General features: G+C 34.9%; 2 protein-coding genes across 2 annotated transcripts; one reads left to right on the forward strand and one right to left on the reverse strand.

Moving 5' to 3' along the window:
* Window positions 1-1,471: 1,471 nt before the first annotated feature.
* LOC133310321 (uncharacterized) lies at window positions 1,472-2,836 on the forward strand. The gene is made up of 2 exons (XM_061511238.1): window positions 1,472-1,703; window positions 2,049-2,836. Exons 1-2 carry the CDS (start codon window positions 1,472-1,474, stop codon window positions 2,834-2,836), a joined length of 1,020 nt encoding a protein of 339 aa, XP_061367222.1.
* Window positions 2,837-4,790: 1,954 nt separating this feature from the next.
* Window positions 4,791-8,267, reverse strand: LOC133310305 (receptor-like protein kinase THESEUS 1). Its single transcript, XM_061511214.1, has 2 exons — window positions 7,987-8,267; window positions 4,791-7,730 (listed from the first exon to the last, which is right to left on the reverse strand). Exon 2 carries the CDS (start codon window positions 7,590-7,592, stop codon window positions 5,058-5,060), a length of 2,535 nt encoding a protein of 844 aa, XP_061367198.1. The 5' UTR covers window positions 7,593-7,730; window positions 7,987-8,267; the 3' UTR covers window positions 4,791-5,057.
* Window positions 8,268-18,475: the final 10,208 nt, after the last annotated feature.

The raw sequence follows: 18,475 nt of genomic DNA on the forward strand, positions 1-18,475 counted from the left end.
AGCCAAGTCTTTTGGCATGTAATTATCTTGAAGAATATTGTTGTAAATGATTCATTGCAACATTGATTGAATGTGAAGAATGTTTTCTCATTTTGATTTGAATGATAAATTAATGAATATGGTGGCATATGAGTGCCACAATAGGTGTTGGATCATTGTTGGCCATGTCTAGTTTATTAGGTACCTAATTCACCCAATGCTCCATCAAGTTATGTGTCATTATGCAGATTGAACTTGTTTTTTTTCTGTCTAAGCGCGCTCAAGCGCCGTAGAGGGCGCTTCAGCGCTCTTGGTGGCTTAAAAGTACCAATTTCTTCTGCCTGTGCACTCTCAAGCGCATTAGAGCATGCTTAAGCGTGCTATCGGGCTAAAAAAAATGTTCAAAGAGCGCGCTTAAGCGCGCAGCCCGTTTTCAGCACGAACGTAGGTTAGTAAAATTGACATAACTCGAGCTACAAAGCTCCAATTGAGTGATGTTTGAACCTATGAGAAGCTAACACAGAGTTATACCGCTGTAAAATATTAGAGCCATTGGATGAGTATATCAATGTCAGTTTAGGATTGAAGTTGATGCTCCAATTTCGAAAGTTCGAATTTGTCAGCTACGTTGCGAGTTTAATAACTCCGGCTATACTTAACCAAATGGTTATTGTAATATCTTTCCGGAAAGCCCTAGACGTCTAGTTTATCATAATGAAAAGGTTAAAGTTAATGGTTAAGTGTAGTGGTCTCAGTTTAGAGAATTTTACATAATTACAATTACGGTTTTGGTTATATTAAGTACGGTTTTGTTTTAAAAAGTAAATGAACAATGTTTTTGTGAAAAAATTTATCCGTAGTTTTAATTAATCAATGTGATTATAACTGCACTTAATATCATATTTGATGATAACATACTGGTCTGGTAACAGAGTGTTACATAGTGCATTTTCAAAATGCAAAATGCTTGCGAAAGTGTGAAGGGAGGGATGTGTAGAATTTGAAAATAGAGGGTGTAAGTGAAAATCTGGGAAATAGTGGAGATGTTTTGTTAGAGTAATTTCCTTCAATAATAATAAACATTGTTTGTATCTTCAGCAATATGATCAAGATCAATTTTCAATATCACTTTAATAAATTCACAACAGACCATGCCCTCTTCACAAGTTCACTCCATCTCACATGGCTAGACCAGACTTAGCGGGGGATCAATCACCCTTCTCTTGATACAAGCTACTCATGAAGCCTTTGCCATCAATGAAAGGCACTAAAGGTCAACTATCACATGCTGAATTAGAATGTAAATATAGCATTGACCATACAAAAGCTGTAGCAAAGAATTCAAGAAATACATCTCTGGGAATTGACTTTAAGAAAGAAATAGTAGAAATATAACCACTTGCTGAATTTTCAATAAACAGTCATAAACCAAAGAGAGCATATAAGGCGATATCACTTTGGTATTTCTTGTATGTATCAAAGAAAAGTAGTCATGGCTATCTCAAGAAGCAATGGCTTAATATTGGTCCTGCTGTTATTTGCATTCTGTGAAATGCAAATCATTGCAGCAAAAGACAATCTATCTTGCACCTTCCGCAGCAGTCCATGCTTTAGAAAGAAGATACCATGTCCTGCTGAGTGCCCTCAAAAATCACCATCCGACCCAACAGCCAAAGTCTGCTATCTTGACTGCAACTCTCCCATATGCAAAGCTCAGTGCAAACGTAAGATCATTCTATGTTCATTTATCATAGACTTAAAAAGAGTGTATACCTCTGTGTTCATTTGTTAGAAATGTAATATAAAACTATTCATCTGTCTTCACATACCACCATACATTTTTGGGAGAGTTAGTTCATAACACGGTATCAAAGTCTCTATAATCAAGTGGTCTAGAGTTTGATCCTTCCTGCCCCATTCTTCTTATAAAATGTTTTAACCTAGAGTTGGTTCATGACATCATTAACTAAAATTCTTGATTTGCATTTTTTTTTTTTTATGTGAGTAGTTTCATTTACCATTTTGTGGAAGTATAACAAAGTTTTCATTTCTATATTTGATAATAACAGATCGGAAACCAAATTGCAATGGCCATGGATCTGCATGCTTGGATCCCCGCTTTGTTGGAGGAGATGGCATTGTTTTCTACTTCCATGGAAGGCGCAATGAACATTTCAGCTTAGTATCTGATGTCAACCTCCAAATCAATGCACGTTTCATTGGCCTTAGGCCAGAAGGTAGAACCAGGGATTATACTTGGATTCAAGCATTGGGAATACTCTTTGATTCCAACAAGTTTTCTATTGAGGCCAGCCCAGTAGCAATCTGGGATGATGAAATTGATCATTTGAAGTTCTCTTACAATGGAGAGGGACTTGTCATCCCAGAAGGTTACCCCTCTACATGGCAATGCCCAGAAAATCAAGTAAGAGTAGAGAGAACATCAAGCAAGAACAGTGTTATGGTTTTTATACCAGAAATTGCAGAGATATCTGTGAATGTGGTGCCTGTCACTAAGGAGGATAGTAGAATCCACAACTATCAAATTCCTGATAATGATTGCTTTGCTCACTTGGAGGTACAGTTCAAATTCTATGATCTATCCTCCAAAGTTGAAGGAGTTCTTGGCAGGACTTATCAGCCTGATTTTCAAAATCCAGCAAAGCTAGGTGTGGCAATGCCAGTAGTTGGAGGGGAAGACAGATACAGAACCACATCACTTCTTTCTGCTGATTGTGGTGTTTGTTTATTTGCTCCTGCTGAAGCCTCAGCAAAGAAGATCTCTGTGATGGAATATGATATGTTGGATTGCACTGGTGTTGCCAACAGTGGGAATGGTATAGTATGTAGAAGATGAATTTTAAAGTCACCAATAATGTGCTCCTAGAATGACTGAAAGTTGTAATTGTGATAAGATAATTGTTTTCTGTTTTCTTGTGGCAAAAAAGAAAGTGTTCTGTATCCAGATTTCCCAATGAATAAAAAGTGTAATCTTTTGTTTGTTTAACTCATAAATGAACAAATTGTGTGATTGCATGCAAACTTCTCTCATTTCATACCCTAAATAATAATAAAAAGTTGCATCAAATTTGCATTTGCTCTTAATGAATGACACCTCCTATAGTGCTCCATGTAAGGTAAGCCACGAGCTATAATGAAACACCGTGTATTGAAATATGTTAGTGCATAAAAAATAACAGACATGGGAGATTTCAAGAGACTTTCGGACAGATATTCAAGAATGGACAGCGAGAAACTTATCATGTAGAAAAAGTAAAGTTCAAGAAATGAAATTGAGGGTATGTATTCTGAAAATTAAATACAGCCTACCCATCTGAAATGTTTGTACATGGGTTTTAGGTCTGTTTCCCTTAAATGAGTGTAGTATGTTAATAGTTCTAGTGTGGCGTAGGTATGAATCTAAGCTCAAGAGAATAGTCATTGTGAGTGGGTCCCAGCCAAAGGATGAGAATGAATGGAGATATGTAAGGGCAGAGTGGCTCTGGGGCTGAATTCCAACGGAGTTTCAGCAAGGAGAAGCATTGTGCAAAAGGTGTCTCTTCAATGGAAAAAATGTGTACTTATAAGTTATAAGTTGGAAAAGATTCCCTTAGTAGGAGAGAGAGCCATAACTCCTTTTGTTCTTGTGGGGCCTATTAGGTATGAGACAAGCATGCATGAATGAGATAGATCATGTGAGGTGAGGGAACGTATTTTTGGTGCTGCTGGTGGTGCACCTTTCCCAAAAATAGAAAAAAATCAGGATATGAAAGTAAATTAACAAAATAATATGGATAAAAAATGTCACAAAAAATTTTTGTTTTGGGAAAATGGAGCACTCAATGCAGGTGCATTCGATCCACTTTAAAAATTCTCGAGGTAAGAGAATTGTCTCAATTTTTTATTTTTATTTTTGGATACACGAGGAAGTACTCTAACAAACACCACCTAATAGAATTACCCATACCTCTCACCACTAGGCTAATCCTACTGGTTTCTTTGTCTCACTTTAGGGATGCAGGGGTATAACCCCATTGATGGACCTCCTAAAGAACCAATTCAACTCAAAAGTTTAAGCTGTTGGATGAAGTTACATTAATGATTTTATATAACTCAACACGCCCCCTCACATGAGAGTCCATTGGGCTTGAAAGGTGGACGATGCACAGGCTCACTTACTTATGCAAAGAAAGAAATTCCACTAGAAAGAAAGTGGGGAGCGGTGAGGATCAAACCCGGTACACCAAGGCTCTGATACCATGTAAAGAACCAATTCAATCCAAAAACTTAAACTGTTTAGTGAGGCTACATTAATAATTTTATATACCTCAACAAACCTTATTGGCTGGCCCAATAGATCACACCTGTGTGGCCAGTCCAAAAAAAATAAAATGAAATATTTGATTGCTTGCAGGTATTCTAAACTTAAAATACAGCCTATATATCCAATATGAAAGAAAAATTAATTTGAAATATTTGATTGCTAGCAGAACGGATTTACTGGAAGTTAATCCTATATCATGTTCACGTCCATGAAACTCAGTTTCATTTGCCTATACATTTATGTAGGAGGAAAATAAACCATTTCTAACAATTCATGTCTCGACAGATTTTCTCAAAAGTTTCGCATAATTTACAACTTATTGAAGTACCATATTGATTACCCGCTTATTTCATAGAATACTAAAAATTCTCTCTTTAGCAACCAAAAGTAAATAGTAGAACAAAATATGAAAAGGAAAAGCAATTCAACTTATCAGTAGCAGTCCCTTGCTGTATTCATGTTCTGAAGAAAGAGATTATACCCTCCATATATTGTAAGGTGTAAGAACAATTGGGGGAGCTCAACTCCTGCAATCAATTACTAAACCAGCTCATTGGCTCCCATCACTATCAGTCTATTATATTACATAGTAAATTAATTGCTTAAGGGCCAAAAAATGGACTACAAAAGCATTAACTAAATAAGAAATAGCCTTCATTCACCAATCAGAACTTTTCAACTAGTCCCATTCCCAAGGCCAGAACAGCCACTGTACTTAATGGCCCTTGGCCAGAATCATGGATGCACTGAGAGCTCATCTTCCACGAGGGTTTACCAATTGTGAGAACACTGCACTTGTAGCAGTATCTACTGCATCATCATCCGTGCAAGAGTTTCCCCCATCAATCATACTCACAGTGTGATCAAAATGCTCAGAGGGTGTCAACTGAATTCCAGTGATGTGGTTTGTGCTGTTATCTTCAGGTTCCATGAGAGCTGATGAGGTCTCTTGAAGCTGCAAAGCATATTCAAGATTCCACAAGACATCTCCCATAGACGGCCGGTCAACGCCGTGCTCGGCCAAGCACTTCTCAGCTGTCTCCCCAAACTTCTTGAGAGAAGCTGGATTCACCTTTCCCACCAGATTTTGATCCATGATTTGGTCAAGCATCCCTTTTTTCTGCCAGGTCATTGCCCACTCAGCTATATTGACCTGCTCCCTTGGAAGGACAGGGTTCAAAGCTGGTCTTGTGCATAACACTTCCATTAATACTACTCCAAATGAATACACATCTGATTTCTCAGTAAGCTGTTGCCTTCTGAAGTATTCAGGATCAAGATAACCAAAACTACCTTTAACAGCAGTGCTTACATGGGTCTGATCAAGAGCAGGACCAGTTTTGGAGAGGCCAAAATCCGCAACTTTAGCAACAAAGTTCTCATCTAAGAGGATGTTTGTTGTCTTCACATCTCGGTGAATTATGCTTTGAGCTGCTCCGGTGTGTAGATAATGAAGGCCTCTTGCTGCTCCAATGCAAATTTCGAGTCGTTGCTTCCATGAAAGAGGTGGCAGGTCTGTTCCATACAAATGACTCCGGAGGGGTCCATTAGCCATATATTCATAGACTAGAATCATTTCTGATCTCTCATCACAATAACCAATGAGAGACACAAGATGACGATGGCGAAGCTTGGATAACATTTCAATTTCTGTTCGGAATTCAGCAAGACCTTGCTCAGATCTTGGGTTACCCCTTTTAACAGCTACATTAGTCCCATCTTCAAGTGTTCCCTTATAAACCCTTCCAAAACCACCAACACCAAGAAGTAGCTTCTCATCAAATTTGTTGGTTGCATCTAGGATTTCTTGGAAACTGAAGAATCTTCCAAGATTCGATGAAGCTAGAGAGATGCAGCTTGCAGTTCCACTCTTCTGTGAAGTTGTTGACATTTTTGTCATTGTCAGAGAGTTTCCATATAGGGATAAAGGCAGCCATGAATGGCCCGGTTGAGTAGTAGTCTTTGACTTGCGACCCACCAAGCAGCAAAAACACAAACCAACCACTACTAGAGCTGCTAGAGCCCCAACAGCAGAACCAACTATTATTCCTATCTTGTTCTTCTTTGAAGGAGAACTAGGAAGAAGATTGTCAACTGAAGAAAGCCCATCCAAGCTCTTTAATAAATTGCTGATCTTCATTATCTCGAGGCCATTCATAGTGGCATTTCTGGTTTCTGCCATTGTATCTGGACCAACACTTATAGTCAAAGTGTTAGAGTCTGCTGAGACATTGGAAACCATGTCCTTGTAGTAAGGCACAGACAAATCATTAGTTATGGATGAGAGGTCAAGACTTCCAAGAGCAATGTCAGAGTTTATGAACAAATTGAACACTAAAGTATTGAGTGACTTGCTCATAATATCACAGAAGTGCACCCGGATAAAATAGGAGAAATTTGGATCCACAGGGAAGACCCAAGTAATGTTGAAATTTGGATCATTTACATTCGGATCCCCCATTGTTTCAGCAGTGGCATAGACCAAATTTGGGGCTGTCTCGCGCCTAACAGCCACCGGATACTTAATGCTCGAAGGGTTGACCGACACATTAAGGACAGAGCTGTTCACATGGAGGTAATTCTGATCATTCATCCAAGTCCTTCCCAGGGTGTCATTCTGGGCAGTAATCAAAGGACCACCCATGTTCAAGCGATAAACAGTTTCAAAGGCAAGTTCAGAAAGTCCATTGAATGGGGCTGGTGGGTCAATAGCCAATGCCTGATCAACAAACAACTCATTTGGTATTGACACAACTTCAATTGCATTGACAAAGGCTACTGAACCATTTGAAGGAATGAAAGTGACAGTCAAGGTATCAGAGGTAACATTGATTGCATACTCCTTGAACATATAAGAACCATTGTACTTCTTAAAGGTGAAGTTACTCAACAACACAAAATCATCAGTAACAACTGATAAAGAAGCAGAAGTCAAATTATGGCCAGAGTTGGGAAGAGGGAAAAAATATAGCCTAACCCAGTGCCTACCTTCTTGCTGAATTTCAAATATGTAAGAAGCTTTCTCGGTGAAAACCCGAGCTGATTGGTAAATTGGAAAAGGGACACTAGAATTGGAACTAGCTACAAAAGAATTCCCAGTTTTCAATACAAGTGAAGAATGTTGTGAATCAGGAACAAAAGTGCGACCTTGGAAGGTGATGTTTTGGGAAGAACCACAAGCAATTAGATAACTATCAGGAGGAGTGTACAAGGCAAATAACCCATTAACCAAAACCAGAAAAACAACCAAAATGTAAGGAACCCATTTTATGAGCTCCATCTTCACCATTATAGCTTCCCTCTGGTCTTCAAAAGTCCATAAACGGATTATGGATACGCAAATCCGGATTGCAAAATAACTGGATCCAAAGTAACCCCAGAATTGCAAATACCAATCCCAAACAGCTGGTAGCAAGCCACACAAAACCTGCACCAACCCCAGATCTATCAGAACCAATGTAATGAACCGGACATTTCTATTAGAAGCAAGAAACAAAGTACGAAGTTTCTAACGTCACAAACACAACACAAAAACACAAACTTTACTTGTACTAAAAAAAAAAGACACAAACTTTACCTCAACAAGATTCTTAAATCTAACATGCTATAGTTTTTTTTTTTTTTCCTGACGTAAGTAGATTGAACATATGACATTTCAGTTCTGTAGGTAAAGAAAAACTTACCTTAATGTGAATAATCTGGACCCGAAGAGAACAAGGTTTGGAACATTAGAAGAAAACCCAGTTCAGATAACCAACATAAATCCCATTACTGAAAACTCATCAAGTTGAGCTTTTCAGTGTGATTGCAAACACCCTTTTCCAGGCTGTTGATTAGGCTGTCAGTGACAGAGGAAATATGGGGACCCCACATTGAAGTAAAGGAATATGAAACTTCCAACTCCAGCTACTATTAATCCTTCTGTTTCCTCAAGATTTTGTGGAGTGATTTTCAAATATCAGAATCTTTGAGAGGAAATGTTTAAACCCCAAAAAAATTAAAAGTATAAAAATACCATGGAAGTTATGGAATTGCAACTGAACATTTTTATAATATAGTTTTTGGGGAAAAGAATTCATGTTGACAGAATTCTTTCTCCTATTATTCTATTATTGAGACTTGACAGTGAGACATTAAATTATGTGTAATAATTTTTTTTTAATGAATGATAATATTCATCATATTTTGTGTTTATAATAAATAAATAAAAATCTCATATTTCATGAGAAAAAAAGTAACATTTGCTATAAAATTTGTTGTGTATAATATATTACTACAGTTATATTATATCTACTCTTTATATTTTGTAGAAAAATCAATTAAGAAAAAAATAAATGATGGCTTCGAAGAAGGGAGCAAATTTTCAGTGAATCCGCCTCACCGTGAACCTGATAAAAAGATGAATAAATATCTTTTTTATCCTTAGCAAATTTTACGATATCTGTTTTAGTCCCTAGCAAATAAAAAGGTACATCGTGGTTTCTATAAAATTCAAAATGAACCTATTTTAATATGGGTCTTTTTTGAATTTGTGAGGGACCACGATTTCAACTAAACGAGACTATTTTAAATTTCTTAGAGACCATGATGAACCTTTTTATTTGCTAGGGACTAAAACAGGTCTCGTGAAATTGACTGAGGACTAAAAAAATATTTATTCCAAAAAGAATAAGAGGAAAGAGAAGAGCAAGAAGAATAAAGAAGAGAGAGACGGACCATACAATTAATTTTCAAGGAATGGTGGCTGTGCTGTTCTGTGGGACCCGCTTTAACGCGGCTTCAAGATACTTACAGAACAGACGAGGCAGAGATTGATGTGGCATTGTGGCTTGAGCTTGACCATTGATGCATGCATGTAGTTTATTGACAGTGACGGAGTTTGACGTATGATCATAGATAAAATTAACTGATTTATAATTCTACATGATAAGAGAATTTTTTTTTTTTTTCGGACATTACAGGGAATCGACCTTAATACACACTAAACACACTCAACACCACTAGGCTATCCATAGTGGTGCTTGATAAGAGAATTTTTATGTCATGAGAAATAAAAAATATATGAGACTCATATATTAAAAAAAAGTTATGTATGAGACTCATATCAGTATAGAAATTGGGGTGTGTAGGTGGGATCCATATATTAGAAAAAATCATATGTGAGATTCATATCAGCACGAAAATCGAAATATGATAAAAAAATTTAATTCTAATGTTATATGAGAATTATAAAACTCTAAAATTAATTATTACCTATATTAGTAATGTAAATTTATGTTCTTTTAGTAAATAAAAATTAGAATTATTATTTCTGATTTTATAACAAATAATATTATTTTTTATATATACATAAATATATGAAATTTATACTGAATCAAGTGAAAAAAAAGAAAGAGAAAAAGATAATATGAACCTCATATACTTTTATATATGTGTAAGAAATAAAATTATTTTCTACAATATAATAAATATTAATACTATAAAAGTTTAGATAAAATTATATGTATCCCAAGAATTTCTTTTGTACATCTTTTTCAAAAAAGTAAAAGTTTTCTTCTCATTTAATCCATAATTTTTTAAGTATATTCCATCAAATTTCAATTTTTTTCTTTTTTTAAACAGACATATAGTGTATCTGCATCTGATGCATCCGCTGTGTCCCATCTTTTGTATTTATATTGAGAGCGATGCAGTTTGATGTATGATTATGAAAAATAATAATTAATTTTTTTAGCACACGTACAAATTTCGGTAGAGTTAAGACGCTGGTATATCACTTCTGTATTTCTATGATTGAGAATCACGAGATTACGGGCTTATTTGATTTTACTTCTTAAAAATAATTTTTTAATTTTTAGAAAAAAAATAAAAAAACTATTTGTTAAGACAAGAATAGTTTAAAAACTATAACTGTTTTTTAATTTTTAGAATGAAATTTAAGGAATATATCTGTGTTTTATTTTTATTTTTTTGTTTTGACTTTTAACTCTTAACTATTTTACGAAATAGTTTTGAAAAAAAAAACAGAACACAAATAAACATACCCGTTCCAAATTGAATAATATATTATATTATTAATGGTTTTTTTCAATTAGTTAGTATTTAATTAGCATAATTAATAATGTATTACATTAATACACTCAATTTCCCTACAATTCCGTTCCTAATGGTTCCAGATACAGGGGAAAGAAAATAGCGTAAAAAAGAGTTACATTACATGATTAAAATGGGAATGATTTATTGATAAAATAAATTCTACTTTGTGTATATTGTTAGTATAAAATAACATATTATTATTTAATACTATAGTAGTATAATATGAGGTAAGTTACACAAAATATTTTCTTATAAAACAACTTTGTTGTCTTTGTTTCATTTGATCAAAACGAAATAACAGCTCTCGTTTGATGCCATTTAGTGATTGTTAGATTGATTTTGATTCAATAATAATAAAAATGATTATAAGAGGTTATAAAAAAAATTATAAATATAATCTCTCTTTTATATTATTTATTGAGTATTATTAAAATGAGTTATTAAATTTATTAAATAATACAATAATATTTTAATTTATTGATTACCGTATAAAAAAAATTTATATTGTAGTACATTAAAATTAAATTATAAAATTAGGTTAAGTGAATTATTTGTGTTGAGTTCATTAGTTTATAATCAAAATTAGTGTATTACCCGTGCGATTCACGGAAAAAAAAAATCGGTTTGTTTGGTGTGGTGGGCCGGCCCTCCGAGCCAAACCCATTTTACCACTTCTAACTATTAGTATTTTATATCAGCATGTAATGGATTTATATATTTATCTTGTGGTGATTCCAAAATATATCGTTATACTTTAGCTTGTCCCGTGGTCATTCCAAAATATATCGCTATACTTTAGCTTGTCTTGTGATCATTCAAAAATTACAAAGTTTGACTCGACTTTTTTCAATATTTTTTAGAGATAGACTTTCATTTATTACACTCAGATTTACAAAATAATAATAAATAATTATTTTTTACAATCTGAAATTTTACAAATTTACAAATTTGGGATATGGGTCGGGTTTAAAATATTTGAAATTTGATATGCAAATGCAATTGATTGTGTTTGTGTGGTAGGGCTATGTTAACAGATTGGACTCTGTTTTGAGAACCAATTGAGAAGTTATTAAACAAATTACTCGAAATTCTAGAATTTTAAGAAAATTTTATTCATGAATTTTCTACAAATTCTAGAAAACTTAAATTATAAATCACACCATCCAACTTGAAGAAAAAATTCTCTGATTAAAAAAAAAATTATCGTTGGATTATTTGTTAGATTAAAATTATTTACAAAAATTAAAATCAGATTTAAGAATTTAATTATAAAAGAAGAAGGATGAAATTTTAATTTAATTATAAAAATGTGTTGGCAAGCGGGTCGAGCAGGCCCTCCAGGACAAGCCCAGTTTTTCACCTTTAACTATCAGCATTTTATGTGTGCTAACACACTTTCAGCTTAAATTTTAAAGACCTCTTGATCTGAGTAAAGACCTCTTGATCTGTTGGATATTTCACCATAACTGTGGAGAGCAAGAATATGAGCAAGCTTATGGTAGTTTGATTCAGTGGGATACGAGTGAAACACCAACCCTCTAAACAGTTGAGCGTGAGTGAATTGAATTTCCAGTGAGGGGGTGCTTCAGGAAATCTTCCTTGTTCTTGATCTTAAGAATTTTGTTAAAATTTTTTCTGATGAATTACGAATCCTGTTGATTGATGCATCAATTTTTAGAGTCTGAATGCTCTGTAATCATGTCTCTAATGAATCCTTCCTGTCAATTTCCATGCAATTGAGGATTTCTACTCCCTATTCCCTTAGTTATCTTGATTGATTGCTGAGGACAGCAATATTCAAATCTGGAAATGTTTGATAAACCTTTGGTTTACCATGTTTTTAGGCTAAATTATATGAGAAATATATAGTAGATTGCATGGAATTCAAGGTTTTACAGCATATAAACCATAAGTTAGGAAATTGAGCTAACGTTTTGATTTTCTTTGCATTTTGAAGGTAAAACCACACATATTGATGCTAAGGAGTGATGAAGAAATCATAACAAAGAGTTGCAGCTCAATATGAAACAAAGGAAGCCAAAATAATACAAGCCAAGGGCCAAAAGAGCACGCTCAAGAGCATAGAATGGACGCTCGAGCCCGTCCAGACAGGAAAATCAGCTAAATTGAGCAATCCAGGGTGCTAGCGCCTAAAACTACAAGAATTCACCATCGAGGAGCACGCTCGAGCGCGTGTGGGCAGACAACTTCAGGAAAATTATGCTCAGGAGCGCGCTCAAGCGCCCTGTAGCGCGCTTGAGCGCCCAATACGAGCACAATCAGCCCAATCTACATGACCTTTGAAGAAAAGGAAACAAATCAAGATTTGATTTGAGAATTGATCAAGATTCATAGAAATATTAGATGGAGAATTAAAAGATATGGTTTCAATGGTTATAAATAGGGAGTTGAGGGTCAAGGAAAAACACCAATTCACAGACACACCAAGGAATTACACACAGACCCAAGGGAGGAAACCTGTTGCGGAGCGTTGGAGCACTGAGGAACTAAGTCAACATCTCACCAATGGAGGCTTGGGGTTCTCTTTTCTTTATTATTGTTTTTCAATTCAGTATGCTAGGCTAGACTTGTATGCAGTTAGGGGTAGATGAAACCCAATTGAATAGTATGCCTTGAATTAAATTGTCTCTGATTTTTTTCTTTTTATAATTTAATAAATTTATCTGTCTTTAATGCTTTCTATGAGTTTTCTCCTTATAGATTGATTTAGGGGAATTGTATGACAATAGGGATGTTGGTGCATGAACCTTGACTTGGTAAATTTATCATAATCCTTGTGATCTAGGGATAGACATAGGGCAATTGTGCAATCTTTAAATTCTTGATCTAATGCATGTTTTCTTGGGGAATAATCGGGGAACTAGAGTTCTTTCAAGATCACATAGATTTAGGTAACAGGGAATTGAGCCCTAATTAACTTAGAAAGTATTAATTGGCATTATATTAAGAACGGATTCTTGACAGTTTAATTCATTGCATATCGAAGAAATTGGGGGAAGTCGAGACCCTAACTACGCTCGTTTTGATAATTACACAACTCATCTTTTTAATTTCTTTTAATTCTGAATTTGCATATTATTAATTATTTTCTTTTTAATTCCAATTCTTTTCATCTAAATCTTGATTGTCCAACTAAATTGCGATTAGTGAACTAGTGCTTGAAAACCAATCCCCGCGGAAACGATCTCGTACTCCGGTACACTTTTATTACTTACCGACCGATGCACTTGCCGAGTCGCAACAGTGGTTCTGACAACACTAAGTTCCAAAATCTTATTATCATGCCTCAAACTCCAATATAGTGTCAACCACAGGCACGGTGGTCCCAACAACACTGAGTTCTAAAATCTTGCAATTGATATGTAGAAACACATATACTTAAACATATAATAGCAAAAACAATACATTATCAGTTTCTCACAATGAAAGCACATGTCAACCGAACACTAGTAGTGTCCTAAATGAAAAAATTGAGAATTTAAACGCCCACTAATCAAGTATATCAAAGGAACCCACAATGGCCATGTTCTCAAGATGCTTTTAATCACCATGGGCCTAAGTCTTTTAGTTAGAGATTCAGCTAACAGGAAATCTATTTCAATATGCTTAAGAATTATGTCATCCACATACAATAAAAGTAAAGAGAATTTCCTCCCACTAACCTCACAATAACTTCAAGTTTAGACAAAACCAATTATATCTCTCCCACTAAAAACATGTTCAAGTGTATGTTACTTATAGTCTAACTTTAACACAATGCCTTATCAAGATCTAAATTCATAAGGAAAAATCTAGATCTCATCTTTGTTCATCATAATTCAAACCAATTAACAATTCTATTATGACATTGTTCATATCAAAAGTATATTTATTACATAAATGCAATTATATTAATTATGGACAACTAAACAATTTCGATAAAGTAATTAGTATACTATAAACTCCCCTTTGGGCAGAGTATACAATACACAATTATTTCGCATTATTTAAAATTTTATCTTCATAGAAGTTTCAAAATTTGTTTCATGCAACAACCCTTTTGTGAGGGTAATTGTATATAATAATTTTATTATTAAAGAACTCTCACGATTTTTAAATGACATTATAAATAACCATTCCGAAATAATATGAATAACTTTATAACATCATTTCCAAAATTTATAATACATTCTCTAAACTACAAATTATATCACAAATTCTCATGCCCAACGTGAACAATTATACACCTTGGCTTAATAATGAAACTTAATTGAGATAGTATATAAAATATATGCTAAATTAGGGACATTAAGTACTGACATTATAATCACCATAATTTATAATAAAAAAATTTAAAATAAAATAAAAAAAGAACATAAATATTTTATGTGTCAAAAACTAAAATAAGTATTTCAAGAACATTGAACAAGAAATTATCTAAACACACTTACAAATTGATTCAAAGAAAAAATTAATAGAAAAGTATAAGCTTAAGGCAAAACAAGAACGCATCAGAATAAATAATAGGGAAATATACACCTTCAATTAAGGACATTCTCCTTCGGGCAGAATGCACAAACCAAGGACATAACCTCAGATGAGTTAGTCGATGAGTACAACACTGGGTTTGAAAATCTATCCCCTTTGGGCAGATATATTCATAGACCAATGAGCCTCCAATAACTTCATCTACAATCTCAAGAAGAAGTTGCTCAGGATGCGTTAATCATTGAGCACAACAGGTTGTCATAATAAGGCCAACATAATAGTACATTCCCCTTTGGGCAGAATGCACAAACCAAGGTCTAAACCAAAGTCAGAACATCATATGAGTTAATCAATGAGCACAACATTGGGTTCAAAAATCATCCCCTTTGGGTAGAGAGATCCCTAGACCAATGAGCCTCCAATAACTTCATCTACAACATCAAAGAAAAGTTGCTAAGTGAGCATACACTGACTTAAGAGATTTGTCCCTTTTGGTCAAACAGATCACCTAGATCAATACACCTCCATTAACTTCATCCTAAACAATTTCACAGTTATAACACACAATTACCCCCTTTGGGCAAGAAATTGCAAGAAATAACCAAAATTATTTCTCAAATTTTAAAAAGAAATTTTCACAAACCAATATAAGTAATCCCTCTTTGGTGGCAATTACCTATAGTAATTCATGAAAACTCTTGCTCCGAGATTAGTTTTCTCTTGCCCAAAATTGTGATACAATCAATAAGAAGATGAAACACCCCTACTAATCATAATAGCATTCCCAAACAAGTTTTACACTTAAACAATTCAAGCGGAAGCGTATAACTCAACCAAAAAAGTGCATGTATTTCAGACTGGCATCATAAAATATTATGATACCACTCAAGTATAGTAAAATATTATCATTAGATACCAGATGGAGTATATTGATTTTCTAACGTATTAGTATCATCACCATTCCAACTAAAGTGCCCTTAATAATAACTATTACTAAGACAATCCATAGTGCTAAACATGTGGTACAAGCTTAACCAACTCCAAATTCATTTGATACACAAATTTTATTGAGACTCATAGTTAACACCCCGTAGAGTCTCACAGACATGATATTATAGCGTACACAACGGAAGACTTGATTTTATTAATTATGGAATCGTCTTGTAAAAGTATGAGTTAGCTTTTATCAAAACATTTTCAAAAGCGTTCATATGATATATTGCATAAGCGAAATTCTAAAACATACATCTACTAACTAATCCCGTTAGCTATTATTAGTGGTCATTGATGTAAGAACCTGCACCGTTAATTAAGAAAATTAATTATTTAGATGTGAAAATTAGGAAATAATTCCATAATTGACCCTAATAATTATTATGAGACTTTAATAAGTATAGTAAGTGAGTAATAATACTGAAAGTCGCTTTTCGGACGAAAAGTGCATATACTGGTTCTGCTACTCGGTATAAATGCGTACCGATGAAGTATCCCGGAAAATTATAATAAGTGCATGAATATTCCTAGAATAATATATAGGACTTGTAAAACAAGTTTCAAGTTAAAATAATGAGAACTGATGCCAGAACTGATACTGGTTATGGAAAAGCGTGTACCGGAAGGGTGCTGCGAAAAATATAATAAAAATATGATCAATCTTAGAAAAATGAGTAGGTTCAGATTCCAAAGTTTGGGATTAAAATGATAAGCGTAGCTATTAATGCTAATACTGTGTGATTAACTTTAAAACCGTTTATATATAGTGCATTTCACACAACCCTAGGCTGATTCTCCAGCCCTTTATGCGTGAGTTGGCTGCTGAGTGTGTCCTCCTTGCTACCACCCTCTTGCTTTCTTGAGAAATCACCATTTTGATCACCTTTCTCCATTGCTTCTTCACTAAATCTCTTGGTGGGAGTGTGCTTTGAGCTTGTGAGTGTGAAAAAGAGTATCTTTTCTGAGTTTCCAGCCACTGTGAGTTGGTGTGGGTGGGCTGACCTTGGAAAGTTGAGTGGTAGGAGCTTTGTTCTATCATTTTGAGGGTCCAAGGGGTGATCTTTGAAGAGAAAAAACCAACCTTTGACCACCATTTTCGTGGTTGAGGGAAGTCAGACTTTGGAGCTGAAGTGTGAGCTCCAAGAGCACCCTTAGCTGCTGCCTCGAACCTTGGGTAAGTGTCACCACCTTTGATCATGAATTTTGATAGGTAAAAGTAAAGTCTTGGCATGTTTAATACGTTAAACAAGTAACCACCACGTAAATGAACCTGTATATGCCTATAAATGGATGCTTAGACGCTGGAATGGGTTAAAAACCCAACCTTTTGATGATATCTTTGCGAAAATGCAGAACTGCATTCTGTCGCGAAATATTCGGATATTGATATGCGGATATGTGATTCTGTGATATCCGGATATTGATATCCGGATATGGTATTCTGTGATATCCGGATATTGATATCCGGATATGCCCCCGACAAATATCCGGATATTCTGAGTTTTCGAAGAACAGTAGCTGCACTGTTCATACAGAAGGCTATTGGGGGTTTTTTACCCTAGATTGATGAAGTTGAACTTCTGTATTAATTAAACTAAGTCAGAATCAAGTGGTTAAGGGCTTGAGGCTTTGTAAGGAGCCTAAAGACGTAAAACATAAAAGAGAAGCGTTGTCTTTATGTTTATGCTTATGAGCTATGGTTGTTGATATGATTGCTGATCCAAAACAGATTGTGATCCTGCTGTGTTTGGACTTTGAGCATTGGTTGGACTCTTGGCTTGGATTGTTAGCTTGCAAGGTAAGCTTTCGTGTCCTCGATTTAGCCATCGTTGGTTCAACCATTTCCCATGGGGGATGGTTGTATACATGATATGTTTCTATATACTATTTTATTGAAATGCTAATGAGCTGTTAAGTGCAATTGCTTATGATATGTATGTGGTGTTACACCTACAGGAGGCCAAGGGGTGGTCCTGTGGGCGAGTACAGCAATGGCTAGTACTGTGTGGGTTTAGATGGATTCCTGCACTTCTCTGATCAGTAGAATTGTTATAACACACATGACATGATTATTTTTGCATTGCACTGTTTTGGAACTTATACTGTTAAACTGCCTTTTGAACTTATATTGCACATGTAAGTGAGCTTGGGGTGGAAAATCCTTGAGGACCCCTTGTCTTACTGAGATTTCTTGTTAGAGATCTCACCCCACGTTTGAGGCACATATTTCAGGTTCAGGTAACACTGGGGTTGATTCCTCTAGCGGCAGGAGGCCGGAGCTTAGTTGACTATATACTTGTTGTATGCTGACATGACTGGATATTGGATGCTACTTATGTTTCTGCCTTTATCATGATTTTGAGTTGAGACTGATGTTGGGCTTTGCTGCCTTATTTGGTGAGCATGGGGATTGTCCATGCCACGTTGATTGACTATGTCTTAGTTTAGCATTGTGTATTAATAATGTATCAGGATTTTGTCCGGACTACGTGTTGTAGTTCCGTGATTTTAGATACTCACAGTTATTTATATATGAGGTATTCTAGTTATTGTTGAATTGCAATTACATACAGGCGTTGTTTTTATGAAAATGAT

The sequence above is a fragment of the Gastrolobium bilobum genome, unplaced genomic scaffold, assembly GCF_033153095.1.
Source record: "Gastrolobium bilobum isolate Gb01-03AN ecotype WA unplaced genomic scaffold, APGP_CSIRO_Gbil_v1 utg1505, whole genome shotgun sequence".
Taxonomy (NCBI): Eukaryota; Viridiplantae; Streptophyta; class Magnoliopsida; order Fabales; family Fabaceae; genus Gastrolobium; species Gastrolobium bilobum.